Source organism: Exophiala spinifera (assembly GCF_000836115.1).
Source record: "Exophiala spinifera strain CBS 89968 unplaced genomic scaffold supercont1.8, whole genome shotgun sequence".
Lineage (NCBI taxonomy): Eukaryota > Fungi > Ascomycota > Eurotiomycetes > Chaetothyriales > Herpotrichiellaceae > Exophiala > Exophiala spinifera.
Genome location: NW_015622520.1, coordinates 1,403,701 through 1,416,686, shown reverse-complemented (window position 1 = coordinate 1,416,686; position 12,986 = coordinate 1,403,701). Strand labels below are relative to the sequence as shown.

The following is a 12,986-nucleotide window of genomic DNA, read 5'->3' as shown; positions in this document are numbered from 1 at the left end:
AGGAGGAGTTGACGAGAGTGAGATATTGTTGAAGCAGGCGACAGGAAGAAGCAGCCTCGATATTAAAGAGCCAGAAGGCCAAGACACGCTAAACTACTTCCGTCGGTGCCTCAGTCTGCCCTTATTCTACTGTAACTCCAAATGATGTTTGACATGATACGTGTTAATACATATCTCCCCATGCCCTGCTAAGTTCGATTCTTGCAATTTGACTGCTTATGGTCTGATCCGTTGGGACTTGCCACATCGCGGAACCTTCTCTGCGTACGCGCCAGGAATGGCCGCCCGCCCTTTGCTCTGACTGCAAAGGCACTCCAACAACCCACCATAAGAGTGACCGAAATCTCAAGATATGGGATAATGCTCTTCCGACCGCAATATTCGGATTCTCCTTAGGGGGCACGGATTGCGAGAACGTTTCTCTGCTCCAGAAGCACATGAAGACCAACTTAACCCCACACGGACTCAAAAGCTAACTAGTCAGGAGTAACTAACTAGAGCGTATAGGCTACCGACAACCCAGGACCCTCCCGCCTCTTTAAGCCTATTGCTTATTTCCACCGACTATATCCCCCCTAAAAACCATCTAAACCCTTGTTAACTCCGGGTGCTGCCATCACCTGAGGCCACCAGCCTGGTGCTCTCTCTGCTTGCTTAAAGGCTGGTGGGCCTTGGATAGCATGAAACCAGATCTCCCCAATAACTAGAGTCGAATAAGTTGATCTCTACGATTCATGTTCGTCCCCCTCTCGCCTTATCCAAGAGCATTGCAGCGCGCTTCAATTACTATCGCAAAAGTCGAAAGGACAGTAATCTTTACATCATGAATGCTTCTACTGCGACGGGCGTACAATCTCACAAGGGCGACGCCGCCATCTCGAGGAAGAGGAAGATTCACAGAAAATCGCGGCTCGGATGTCGGAATTGTAAACTTCGACGCATCAAGTGCGACGAACAGCGGCCCATGTGTGAGAAATGCGTCAGCTTCGGTGTAACTTGTAACTATAACGCACTCGTCCCGGACCTTCAGCCGAGTGCAAATGTCACACATACGCTCGCCAACGACCAAACAAGCGACGAACGCCTCGTCTCAACATGTTTCTCGGCCAATAGACATATGCTGAGTATGGTGAACATGTACCTGAATGTAGACATCGAGAGCGACGCCGCGCTTCAGAGAGACTTGACTAGCAGCGACATGGACCGTTTGAACAGATTCCAAAGCAGGACCATCACAACGATGGGGACCAAGTCGACCGCTCGCCATTACCGCAAAGAGATGATACACTTGGCCTTCAATAATCGATACCTTATGCATCTGGTTCAGTCCATGACCGCCTTACATGACCGGTTCCTCGCTGGCAAGGCGATTGCGAAACAGACGCCGGACGAGAACTACCACATGGCCCAGGGACTGAGGGGTGTCCAGGCTAAACTCAGTCATCCCCTCAAAGCGGAAGATAGGGATGCTTTGTTCGTATCTGCGTCTCTGATTGGAGTCATTACCTTCTTCTACATCGAAGCAGAGTCCATGGGTGATGTCTGGCCGCTTGCCGATGGTGACTTGTCGTGGGTGAGTCTCAGTGACGGCAAGAGAGCGATCTGGAGGGCGACCAATCCTCTGCGCGCCGACAGCGTATGGCGACCGATTGCCGAATTCTACGAACGCGACTTTATGTCTGGACAGCAGGTTACCCCTGCACAGGTGTTGTCGCCCTTCGACCATCTCTGTAGTGAGAGGGACGACTCGATCGACGCTCTCACCAACCCATACCACAAAACAGCAAAGTATCTCATTTCGTTGCTGGGCTTGGAGATGAACGATGCCACCTGGATCAGATTTCTGGCTTTCATCTGTCATGTCGATCCTCCCTTCAAGCAATTACTTGAAGCCAAAGACCCGTGGGCTTTGTTGATGCTGGCATACTGGTTCATGAAGATATGTCGAGGCGCATGGTGGGCGTCAACACGAGCTGTGGTTCAAGGACAAGCAATCTGTCTGTATTTAGAGCGCCACCATGCCGACGACCAAGACTTACAAAAGGCCATTCCTCTAGCAAAGAAGGAACTGGAATCGGCCCAGAAAGAAGGCTGGGCAGGGCTCGAGGATGTCTTGTTATTTGGACCCGAATACGTACAACATGTCAAGCCGGCAGGCTTACTTTGAAGCGGATGTTTTTAGGTTAAGTGAATGAATATGCAACTTTGGTGCCGTGGCAGAAACAAGTGCAGACATTGTACTGAGTGCTGTGCGAGCAGGGTTTGCCTCAACGTCATTTCACTCGGGCCATAGTTTTCCCGACCCCGGACTTGACCATCTCCATGCCCATTCGTTCATGCTGTGTTACTTGGACCTGCTTGAGGCTGTGAACGAGCTATAATACGGATCACAAACCCAGCAATGTCGGCGTTGAAATTCGTTCGTTCCGTAAGGCTCCTAAAATGATACCGTTGCATTGCAATTGTTTCTAACATTAGCAGGTGTGGGAGTCGTTTCGAACGACTTCCGGGGTCGAGCCACGGTAGATCGCATTCCTCCTTTTATATCAACCACTCACTGAGATGATATAGATTGATTGACGCCGTAGGTTGAAATTGGTGCCTCGGCTTCGATTGAGCCACTTGTTGAACTACGTGGCAATGAGAGGCGATAACGATCTGTTCCGCATCGAGGATCTGTCTGACACATTGTTTTGGCCAGATGCGAATAACGGCTGCCGAACCAGGCAAAGTCAACTTCGAGCTACCGATTGAGAAACACCACACGAACCGATTAGGGATTTTGCACGGCGCGACGCTCGCCACGATGGTGGACACGAGCGGTTCATTAGCACTGGCTTCCCGAGGACTTTACTCGACCGGCGTGTCGACGGACCTGAGCGTCACTTATCTCAACGCTGGCGGTAAGATTGGCGACTTGATCAAGGGCGAGGTCATCTGCGACAAGTGTAAGTCGTCTAGCTCTCGCCACGGCGTCCAGGAAGAGAGGTCTTGTACTAAAGTCCAGCAGTTGGAAAGACGCTTGCCTATACCTCGGTCAAGTTCATGAACAGCAAGGATGAAATAGTGGCTCGGGGCAGCCACACCAAATTCGTTGCTCTTGCATGGAAAGATGACAGGAACATCACGGAAGACTTGAAGCCAGCAGTCAACGAGTCAAAAGCAAGCGAAGCCACCCGAACGAGCTTCGGTGGACGTAATCATGTTGTAGGCGAATAGACTGTACACGTACATACACCTGGTTCCTTACGCAGAATACAATATAGATGACATCTTTGGATGGGATCAATATTTACGGATCTTCCCAGTGGCTTCTTGCGTCCCACGGCGTCGTACAATGGTACCTCAGAGCTGCGCCTTTGACTGAGCTGCAACAAGTCGCGAGGCTGCGCAAGGCTGCGTTCACGGAAAATACTCGCTTCTACGTCAGCTCATTGGCGGATTTTCGGTGACTGCGCGCGCTCATCCACCTTTTTTGAGAATCAATATTACACGCCGGGCCTGTCTCTGAACAATGCGATGCGCCTCACTCTCATCTTGTTGAGCTGAAGCGCAGCAACATGATCTACAGAAGCGACCATGCCGCGCCAATCTAAGGCTTCCACGCGTCACGTCCCAGGCCTCCCGTCCACGGCTTTCGTCCTCGACAATGGAGGCTACACAATCAAAGCAGGCTTCGCGCCCACAGATGCAGCAGCCGCCGACGACGGCGCGGCACTCGCCCGGTGTCACACAATACCCAACGCAATTGTACGGAGCCGAGAAAGAAAGACCTACGTTGGCTCTGAGAGCGCACAAATCACACAATGGAGCGAGGCCCTGTTTCGCCGACCTGTCGAGAATGGCCAGGTGGTGAGCTGGGAAGCAGAGAAGGAGATCTGGGATCGATCGTTCTTCGACGAGAAGACGGCTGGGAAGGATGTTCTGGTCAAAAGCCCTGAAGACACGACCCTGATTTTCACGGAGCCGCCGAACAGTATGCCGGCGCTCCGGAAGAATGCGGACGAAATCATCATGGAAGAATGGGGGTTTGGTGGCTACTCCAGAATGATCGGTAGGTCCTATCTCGATTCGGGTATGTACTACTCTGTGGCCGATGGTATGCTGACGTTGATTACCAGGTCCTTCGCTGAACGCATACAATGATCTTCATCCTCTGTTTGAAGACGTACCCAGCGCGTCACACGACCCCTCCTTCGCACAGTTGCCTATGGAGTGTCTGATGGTCATTGATGCCGGTTACAGCCACACCATCATCACCCCTCTGTACAAAGGGCGGCCTCTCCATCGAGCGGTACGCCGTCTGGATTTTGGTGGAAAGCACCTGACAAACTTGCTGAAAGAGATGATTTCCGTCCGGCACTTTGATCTACATCAGGACACTAAGATCGTCAACGACATCAAAGAGGAGGTGTGTTATGTTAGCAAAAGCTTCCGAGAAGACCTCGAGAAGACGTGGAAAGGCAATAAAGGCCGTTCAAAGCCCGCTTCCGCGAAGGCTGTACTACGGGATGCTGGTGGCGGTGTCGGTTCGATGGAACTTGATGAGCGGCAAGACGACGAAATCCGCGTCGACTACGTCCTACCGGATGGCATACATTTACTCAAGGGCTTCAGTCGTCCTCACGACCCTACTCCTGCGGCGAAGAAGCGCAAACAAGCCGCCCTGGCTGGCGCAACCAGTGTTGACTCGGAGATTACAATGACTCTGGGCAACGAGCGCTTCACCGTCCCCGAGATGTTGATGTCGCCGAGTGATATCGGATCCAAGCAGCCTGGGATCCCGGATATCGTCATGCAGTCGCTGTCGGTGCTTCCTCCACTGGTGCAAGCCACGATGCTGAGCAACGTCCTAGTTGTGGGCGGATGTGCCAAGATTCCGGGGTTTGTCGAACGTATCGAGGCGGAACTCAGGGCGCAAATCAAGACGGACTGGGAGGTTCGCGTGCGCAAAATGAACGACCCCGTTACTTCGACTTGGCTCGGGGGTGCGAGGATGGCCAGTCACTTCCCGTCTGTGGTGCGGGAATACGGCATTACCAAAGAGGAGTATTGGGAACATGGCAGTGCCTGGGCCACGAGGCGCTTTGCCTATGGCAGTAAGTAGATGTTGGCTGTGGTAGTTGGAAGAACATGATGGTCATGATATCATGATGAGAATGATACTGCCCACGCGGGTTATGAATGAGGTCGATGATACCCATGCTTTTTGACGTCTGACGGTGTTGGCGAGGGATACAGTATACTACCCCCCCACCCCTGCGCCCTACTTGATGCCCTAAGGTGGTCAAGTCACTGAGACTGACGTCTTGACTACCTACTTAGGGAGGGGCGTACGAGAGGAAGAAGTCACGTCGAGAATGTCCGGGAGTGAAAAAGGCATGTTGGAAATGCTGGACTGTCGGTACATACGTAGGTAGGTACATGGGCACCTCGGTCGAGCGCGATGCTTCTTTTGCACAACGCGCCGCGCGCCCCCGGAGAGGTGTGAGTCTTCCGTCGCCGGGTTCGGTGATACTGTGTTTCCAGCCATTACCAAAGTAACATTTGGCTCAACGTGCTCTTTACGGATGGATATACGGCGGGCAGGACGCTCTCCTCTACTTCCTCACCTGCTACTTACTCGTGGGATCGAGTACCCTGTAGTCGATTGATTCTCTTCTTCACGCCGCCACAAATGCCCATGATGATCACCCGGGGGGTTTCGATCTGTCTGATTCATCATTCTCCCCCTGGAAAGGGGCATAACATACACGCCCGTCCGTCTGGAGTCGTGAGAGCCCCAACGCACACCGTCGACAAGACAGAGAGACAAAGCAACCGACCTCTTCTGATCCACGTCATGTCGTCGTTATTATCATCGTAGTGTCTGCGCAAAACTTCCGAGTGAAGGGGATCCGGTGGACCTCTTCTCTTTTTCTCTTCGGACTGAATCGATCACGTCACAGCCCCCGCCATTCAACTGTCTGTCTGCCTGAAAGTGTGTACGTATCTTGGATGTTTCCGGTGTCATTTTCAAGGCCGTCTTGGAACGTGATGCCCTCGTGTCGTCGACCTGGCTCATCTCACCGCGATGTGGCGGGTTCACTCATTGTAGGACGCCGCAGCCCATCCATCGACCACGTCACCACCACCTTTCACACCAAACTTGAAAATAAACATGGAGGGCGTTTTCTCGTATGCGTGTACCTATGCAAAGGGCAGACGCTCTGGGTTCACTGGGAGTTCACTGGGTTCACCAGGCTCACTGGGCTCACTGGGCTCACGACGGTCGACAGCGATTCAAGTGTCTCAAAAGTCACGAAAGGAAAGGTACGTGTTTTGTTTTTTTCGGCAAGCAAGTCTTCTCATTGTCACTCTCTCATCTCTCTGCTTGCTCGCTTGCTTGCTTGCTCCCTTCATTGACAAAGGAGGTTTCTCATCACCATTGTCGTCGTCGTCGTCGTTGTCATCGTCGTCACCGCCACCGCCACCGCCATCACTGGCACAACCACCACCACCACCAGTAAATGCTCCAGAGGAGCTTCAGAAGCCGCCAGCCAACCGCCACGGCCCACAGGACCCACAGGAGCGCCCACACGGCCAGGATGAACGAGTAGACCGAAAACAAAATCCCCCAGAGATAGCCGCTGATTCTGAGGCGCGGATAGCGCCGGTCGAGCCACCAGATGCCGATGACCACGGCCCAGACAGCAGGGAAAAAGCCGACGATGCACAGCAACACCAAGGACACCGGCCACAAGAGCCAAAAGAGGGCGAGGAAACCGAGGGCAACAATGATCAAAAAGATTTCAAGAATCATTGTTGTTGAGGAGGTGGTGGTTTTTGTTGTTGTTGTTGGTGGTGTTGGTGTTGGAGAGGGAGGAGGCTGTCGTTGTTGGTGTTGATGTTGGACAGGAGGAAAGTGTCTTTGCCGCTGCTGCTGCTGCTTGAGAGGAGGGAGGTTGCTGTTGGACAGGAGGAGGCTGTTGTTGTTATTATTGTTCTTGTTGTTGATGCTGCTGTTTCTCCTCGCTGGGGAAAAAAGAAAAGAGAAAGGAGAGAAGAAAAGTGAGAGAAGAGAGGGTTATTTATAGGAAAGCTGCGTGCCGAGCCAAAAACGTGGTAATGGTATGAACGATGCGCAGAATGCGGTGAGAAATGGAAAGTGTAGAGGGGAGCGTTTGTGATGGGAGCGGCAATAACAAAGTAAACACAGACAACTCCCGAAGAGAGGGTTCCCCGAAACGAAGACAGACGAGGAGATGTAAGGAAAGTAGACGAGACCAGGTAAAAATCAAGTAATTAGTATTGGATGATGATGATGATGATGAATGGTTTCTTCCTCAAACACGGCCCCTCTTTTCTTGTATAGTGTCAGTACAGCATGTCGAATGCTCAAAAGGTGGACGTGCAGTCAAACACAATAATCCAGCTGGCATCAAAGCCAGTGTTCAAGGATATCTATCGTCCATGTCGACGTAGATGTCAAAAAGGTAACCACCGTCCTGAATGAAAGTCTTTTTGTGTGTGGACATTGTGAAAACATGATAAACCCTGTTTGTTGCACCGAGTGTGGTTGGTTGATAAAACGATCCTTTCCGTCTCTAAACCCAACAACAAAAAAAGAAACTCGCTCTTCATTTTTTCATGCATACCCCCCCGGCGGAACTCATGAACATGATCACAAACGTACTCGTGAATGGTGACAGACTGATGGATCGTGACTTATCGTGACCAAGCAGGTAGGTCGTATCGTCGTCCAGGTGGGATCCTTGGCTCGGGTGGCTCGATGTTCTTGATGGCTATACGTGAAAAAAAAGAGGTACAATGTCAGACAATGTTCACGTCAACGACGATGGGGAGGAAGAGGAAGAGGGACCTCGGTGTGTCTGTGAAGGAATAAAGAGGATATGGGTAGAGGAGTGGTCATACCTGTTACGGCCCTTTTGAGCAACGATGGCTTCTTCTTTGGGTCGGCTTGAGCCCTTTCCTTCTCGCTGGCAATAGAGGAGGTGGAGATGGAAGCAGCGTCAAAAGACGTCTGGGGTTTTTCGTTGGAAGACATTGTTGAAGAGTGAGGTGTGATGTGAGATTGTAGGTTTGGTGTAGATGGTGGAATGGTCAGGGGGGGATGAGGGTATCTCTTCTGGTTGTTTCGTCGAAGCGAATCTCGCCAGGTTATGGATATTTGGTGAGAGGCAAACCACCGAAAAAGGGTGTCTTGATCTTTGGTATGATATGTATGAAGAGAGAAAGCTTCATAACTTCCTCAGGCATACTCCCAGCACACCTTTATACTTCTTCTTCGTCCTCCTCCTCCACCTCCTCCTCGGTGCTGGATCGGTCGAATCACATTGGCCCTAGCGTATTCAGGCAACAAGCATGACTATTCCACTTACCCTCTTCTTCCTGGGGACATGTAGGAGGATCTCAGGCCTTACCTTGCAGGGTAATCTCCAGGGCGTATTGTTCCCAGTGACCGGAGTGATGGGAAACCCGAATACGAATAGTGGGCCCGATTATCGGCGCACTTCACTGTGCTGCACTGGGCCCGTGTGTGTGTTCGTGTGAGAGAGGGATACATACACACCCATAACAATAATGCCCGGGACGGCTTCTGTCCAACTGGTTGCCTATCAGGGCTGGCGAGGTATCCATAAGTTGTGGAGATGGGGGAGCCCACTGCCACGCCTGAACAAGGTCCTCTTTCCCTGTAGCAACTATGACGCGAGTATCACAAACAGGTACGGTACGAAGGGGAATGTCGACGCAATGATCTGACTCATTTTGGTCCGGCCCGGTGCCATTTCTCGTGTCAGCGTGGAATCTGTGGTGGGGGGAGGGGGCAATGCAAATGGGATGTGACGGGGACGGGATGAGACCAGGACAATTCGACGCAAAGTGAAGGAAGGCGTGAGAGTAAGAGAAGCAGGGAGTAGAGCGATCCCTGGTGACTCGCGTACAACACTGTAATGGGATCAGGTTCACCATGACCTACGTACATAACGCGAGATTGTCCCGGATTGGTGGGTGGGTGAGCGACTGACTGAGCGGCAGATTGATCCACCTACAACGAACGGTAGACCGTAGTAGACCACCTTCAGTGCTAACTGGTTACATAGGTAAGAGTCATGTCTGTGTGAAAAGACTCATGCAAGCTTTTCCACTGCCGCGCCTAGAACCCCTACTAGTCAGAGCCTCGACGCACTCGGAGCTTGTCGTGATTACCAACAAAACTCGAGCCAATGGTGGTGGGCGTGGCGCATACCGCGGAGTGGGGAGATTCACAGGATCCCAATTGGCCGTTGGCCTCCTCCGTAAAAATGAATTATTCGGATGAGCGACCACGCAGCGATGGAGCCTGGAGCTAGTTGACTTGGTTGTTGTGCTGCTAGTACAGGTTGAGATATTATGACTCGGGAGCAGAGCCGCCATCATCATATGGTGCCTGCCTGAGTCACACATCTCTCCATCAGGAATGGGACTGATGAACAGCCAGACGCATGGGTGTGAAAAAGGTGACAACACGTTGAAATTCCCAGATGCCGGTTCTGGGAACTGGAACATCATTCAACCATGGCCCCGACCACGGTTGACGACGTTATTCAACCATCATGGGCACCGATCACGCTTAACGGCGTTATTCAACCATCATGGCATTGACCACGATGAACGTTATGCCATCACACTGCGACGAGTTGTGCCAGACGACATCGTTCCTCGTTCTCCTCTCCCACCACTTCCCCTGCAGCAGTAGTCTGTAGTCATTCTAACTATTCTCTTGCTTTCGAGATCGGCATTGACGGCCAGGCAGTCACAATACTTCGTCACCGGGTTGGGCCTCTGGCGACAGGCCTACCTACTCCCCGTCTTCAGCTCGGGCCACCATCATTCCCCAATGTCGCACGCAATGAATCAAAAGAGAACGTTCGGTACGAACCACGAAAGAACCTCAGAGAAATACATCATGCGCAGGCTGCTTCCTTCTGCGTCAAGCGACGGGGGTATGCTATCCACTGGACCCCGTGTAGATCAAACCACCCGAACCATTTAGAAGTGAAGGCTTATCAGAAATTGAGTATTTTCTAACACGGACAGTACGGTAACGATTCAATAGATGAATGAGTAGGAGGTACCTCACCCAGGTGGTTCAGGGTATGTAAGTAGATAGCGTCGGCGTGTCGTCCACATCAAAACAAATCAGTCACAGCTCCGTGACTGGCATCACTAACCAAAGCAGCATACTTCGCCAATGTCCCTCTTGTAACCACCATCCTGGGCGGAGTCCACGCCGCCCTTCTCCTCTCCAGCTCATCGGCGCCGACGTCCATGGAGATGGTGTTGGTCTCTGCATCGATGGTCACCTCGTCACCGTCCTTGACCAAAGCGATGGGCCCGCCGACTGCAGCTTCAGGACACACGTGTCCCACGATAAACCCATGCGATGCCCCAGAGTATCTTCCGTCCGTCACGAGCGCGATATTCGTGAGCCCCGCGCCCATGATGGCCGCGCTGGCTTTGAGCTGTTCCGGCATGCCCGGGCCGCCCTTGGGGCCTTCGTAGCGCACGATGAGGACGAGATTCTCGCCTCGGGGGATCTCGCCGCGGTTCAGGGCTTCGTTGAGCTGCACCTCCTTGTCGAAACAGCGCGCCTTGCCCGTGAACTTCAACCCTTCCTTCCCCGTGATCTTGGCCACGGCGCCCGAGGGCGCAAAGTTGCCCTTCAGGATCTGGATGTGGCCGCTCTTCTTGATCGGGTCGTTGAGGCTGCGGATCATGACCTGGTCGCTGGGCAGACTGGGCCAGCTCGCGACGTTCTCGGCGAGCGTCTTCCCCGTCACCGTCGGGATCGAGCCGTCCAGCAACCCCGCCGCGATGAGCAGCTTCTGCACGCTGGGAACGCCGCCGATCTCGTACAGGTCGGCCATCAAGTACTTGCCCGACGGCGCGAGGTCGGCGATGAACGGAATCTTGTTGCTGACTCTCTGGAAGTCGTCGAGCGTCAGTTCAACCCCTGCAGTCACGGCCATGGCAAGAAAGTGCAGCACTGCGTTCGTGCTGCCTCCCAGCGCCATCGTGATGACGAGGGCGTTCTCGAACGATATTTTGGTCAGTAGCTGCTTGGGCGTGATGTCCTTCTCGAGGCACACCTTGATGGCGTCGGCCGCTTTGGCGCACTCTCGCATCTTCGCAGGCGACGTCGCCGGCGTTGAGCTCGATCCCGGCAGCGACAGCCCCATGGTTTCAATCGCCGTCGCCATCGTGTTGGCCGTGTACATGCCGCCGCAAGCCCCCGCGCCCGGGCACGCGTGTTGCTCCAGGTCTTCCATGATCTCGTCTTTGGTCTTGGACGTGTCGCCGCCGTCGTTGGGCTGCTTGAGCGTGTTGTACTGGTAGGCGCCAAAGGCCTCGTAGCAGGTCGCGACGTTGACGGGCTTGCGGAGCGTCTTGGAGTAGCCCTTGTCGATGGTGCCGCCGTAGATCATCAGGCTCGGCCGGTTGTGGCGTGCCATGCCCATGATGCAACCAGGCATGTTCTTGTCGCAGCCCGGGATGGTGATGTTGGCGTCGTGGGCCTGCGCGCACGTCACCGTCTCGACCGAGTCGGCGATGATCTCGCGCGTCTGCAGACTGAACCGCATTCCCTGGTTGCCCATGGTGATTGCGTCGCTGACTCCGATCGTGTTGTACTGCCAGCCGAGCATGCCGCGCGCCGTCACTGCCCTTTTGACTTCGCGTCCGAGGTCGTAGAGGTGCATGTTGCACGGGTTCCCCTCCCACCAGACGCTGGCGATGCCGACGTGCGGCGCCGTTTGCATCGTCTGTCGATCCGGCACGCCGGCCCCAAAGAGCATGGCTTGCGCTCCCGGGAAGTCATGTTCGCGCGTGAGATGGGTCGAGTAGCGGTTCAACAGGGGCTTCCCATCGACGCCGGTGGTTTCGGAAGACCGTACAAATTCGAGGTACCGGGCTTCTTGGAACCCACCTTTCTTGGTGTCCATGGTGGCTAGCTGCTGGAATGGCGGGATGGCTGGATAGCGGCTCACGGAGGCCACAGATTGTTCAGGATTGCTGATTGTGACTCGCTTTTCGGAGCAGGTCGAAATACAATCCAGATTGATTTCGCTGGCAACCGGAAAATGTGCTCGGGCCCAGTATGTGGTTGGCGAAAACGGGTGAAATTTATCGAGTCAGGAACGGCGGCTTGTTTTGGGGAAGATTCTCTTTTGAAGCTTGATGAAAGCTCGGTCAATGTGTGAAAGGAATATACATACAGAGTAGAAAATAATCCAAGGACTCGTGCCACGTCAACATGAGAAGTCTTTGCTTTCTTTCTCAAGGGCGCAAAGACATGATCTGTTCCGTCCCAGACACATGTTGACTTCCCCCGCATCTTGCTTGATCGGAGTTGATGCCGGTGTTGACGACGAGCATCTCGTACCCGTATCCGTATCCCGGTCGGGAATGAGGACAATGCACCATCTCGACCAATGACAAGATACATGATTCCAATGCCCACGCAAGGGAGAAAGTCGGAAGACGGCGTCGCTCCCCGGCCACCTTCTTGTTGCTGTGAGAAAGATGAATCAATGACACCGCTTCCTTTTCCAAGAGTAATAACAACAATTCATTCTTCTCTAGGTTGCTGTTACGAAGTTCCAGCTCCAACTCTCCTGCGGCACCAAGCTTTGTGGCCACCTACCGCGCATCTTCAAGATCAGCACAGCATTAGAGAATCAATATACTAGGGAATCTGCGAGGAATCGGTCGAGACAGCCACTACTCCCAAATGCTCACGGAGTACAGAGTAGTTGCCATATTCTTTCTGTACCGACATCTCAAGGGTTTCTGATTCTCTACTCGTTTAACTAATAGCGCGAGAGATGCCTCGAGCCACGTTCCACGCTAAAAGTGACTTGAAACTGAACAGCGTCTCATTCGGTAAACGTAACAACGACGGTATTCAGAATGCAAATCTCAAAACCCAGCGCATTTCGAGACAA

The 12,986-nt window shown here is 53.1% G+C and overlaps 5 protein-coding genes across 5 annotated transcripts; 4 read left to right on the top strand and 1 right to left on the bottom strand.

Moving 5' to 3' along the window:
• Positions 1–823: 823 nt before the first annotated feature.
• PV08_10536 (uncharacterized protein) lies at positions 824–2,167 on the top strand (the record flags this gene model as incomplete). The annotated part of the gene is made up of 1 exon (XM_016384850.1): positions 824–2,167. The coding sequence occupies one exon, from the start codon at positions 824–826 to the stop codon at positions 2,165–2,167; it is 1,344 nt and encodes a 447-aa protein (XP_016231452.1).
• Positions 2,168–2,701: 534 nt separating this feature from the next.
• Positions 2,702–3,219, top strand: PV08_10535 (uncharacterized protein; the record flags this gene model as incomplete). Its single annotated transcript, XM_016384849.1, has 2 exons — positions 2,702–2,948; positions 3,011–3,219. 2 exons carry the CDS (start codon positions 2,702–2,704, stop codon positions 3,217–3,219), a joined length of 456 nt encoding a protein of 151 aa, XP_016231451.1.
• Positions 3,220–3,579: 360 nt separating this feature from the next.
• On the top strand, positions 3,580–5,107 carry PV08_10534 (uncharacterized protein; the record flags this gene model as incomplete). Its single annotated transcript, XM_016384848.1, has 2 exons — positions 3,580–4,054; positions 4,122–5,107. 2 exons carry the CDS (start codon positions 3,580–3,582, stop codon positions 5,105–5,107), a joined length of 1,461 nt encoding a protein of 486 aa, XP_016231450.1.
• A 1,053-nt stretch (positions 5,108–6,160) lies between these two features.
• On the top strand, positions 6,161–6,811 carry PV08_10533 (uncharacterized protein; the record flags this gene model as incomplete). The annotated part of the gene is made up of 1 exon (XM_016384847.1): positions 6,161–6,811. One exon carries the CDS (start codon positions 6,161–6,163, stop codon positions 6,809–6,811), a length of 651 nt encoding a protein of 216 aa, XP_016231449.1.
• A 3,361-nt stretch (positions 6,812–10,172) lies between these two features.
• PV08_10532 (dihydroxy-acid dehydratase) lies at positions 10,173–11,984 on the bottom strand (the record flags this gene model as incomplete). The annotated part of the gene is made up of 1 exon (XM_016384846.1): positions 10,173–11,984. The coding sequence occupies one exon, from the start codon at positions 11,982–11,984 to the stop codon at positions 10,173–10,175; it is 1,812 nt and encodes a 603-aa protein (XP_016231448.1).
• Between the last annotated feature and the right edge of the window lie 1,002 nt (positions 11,985–12,986).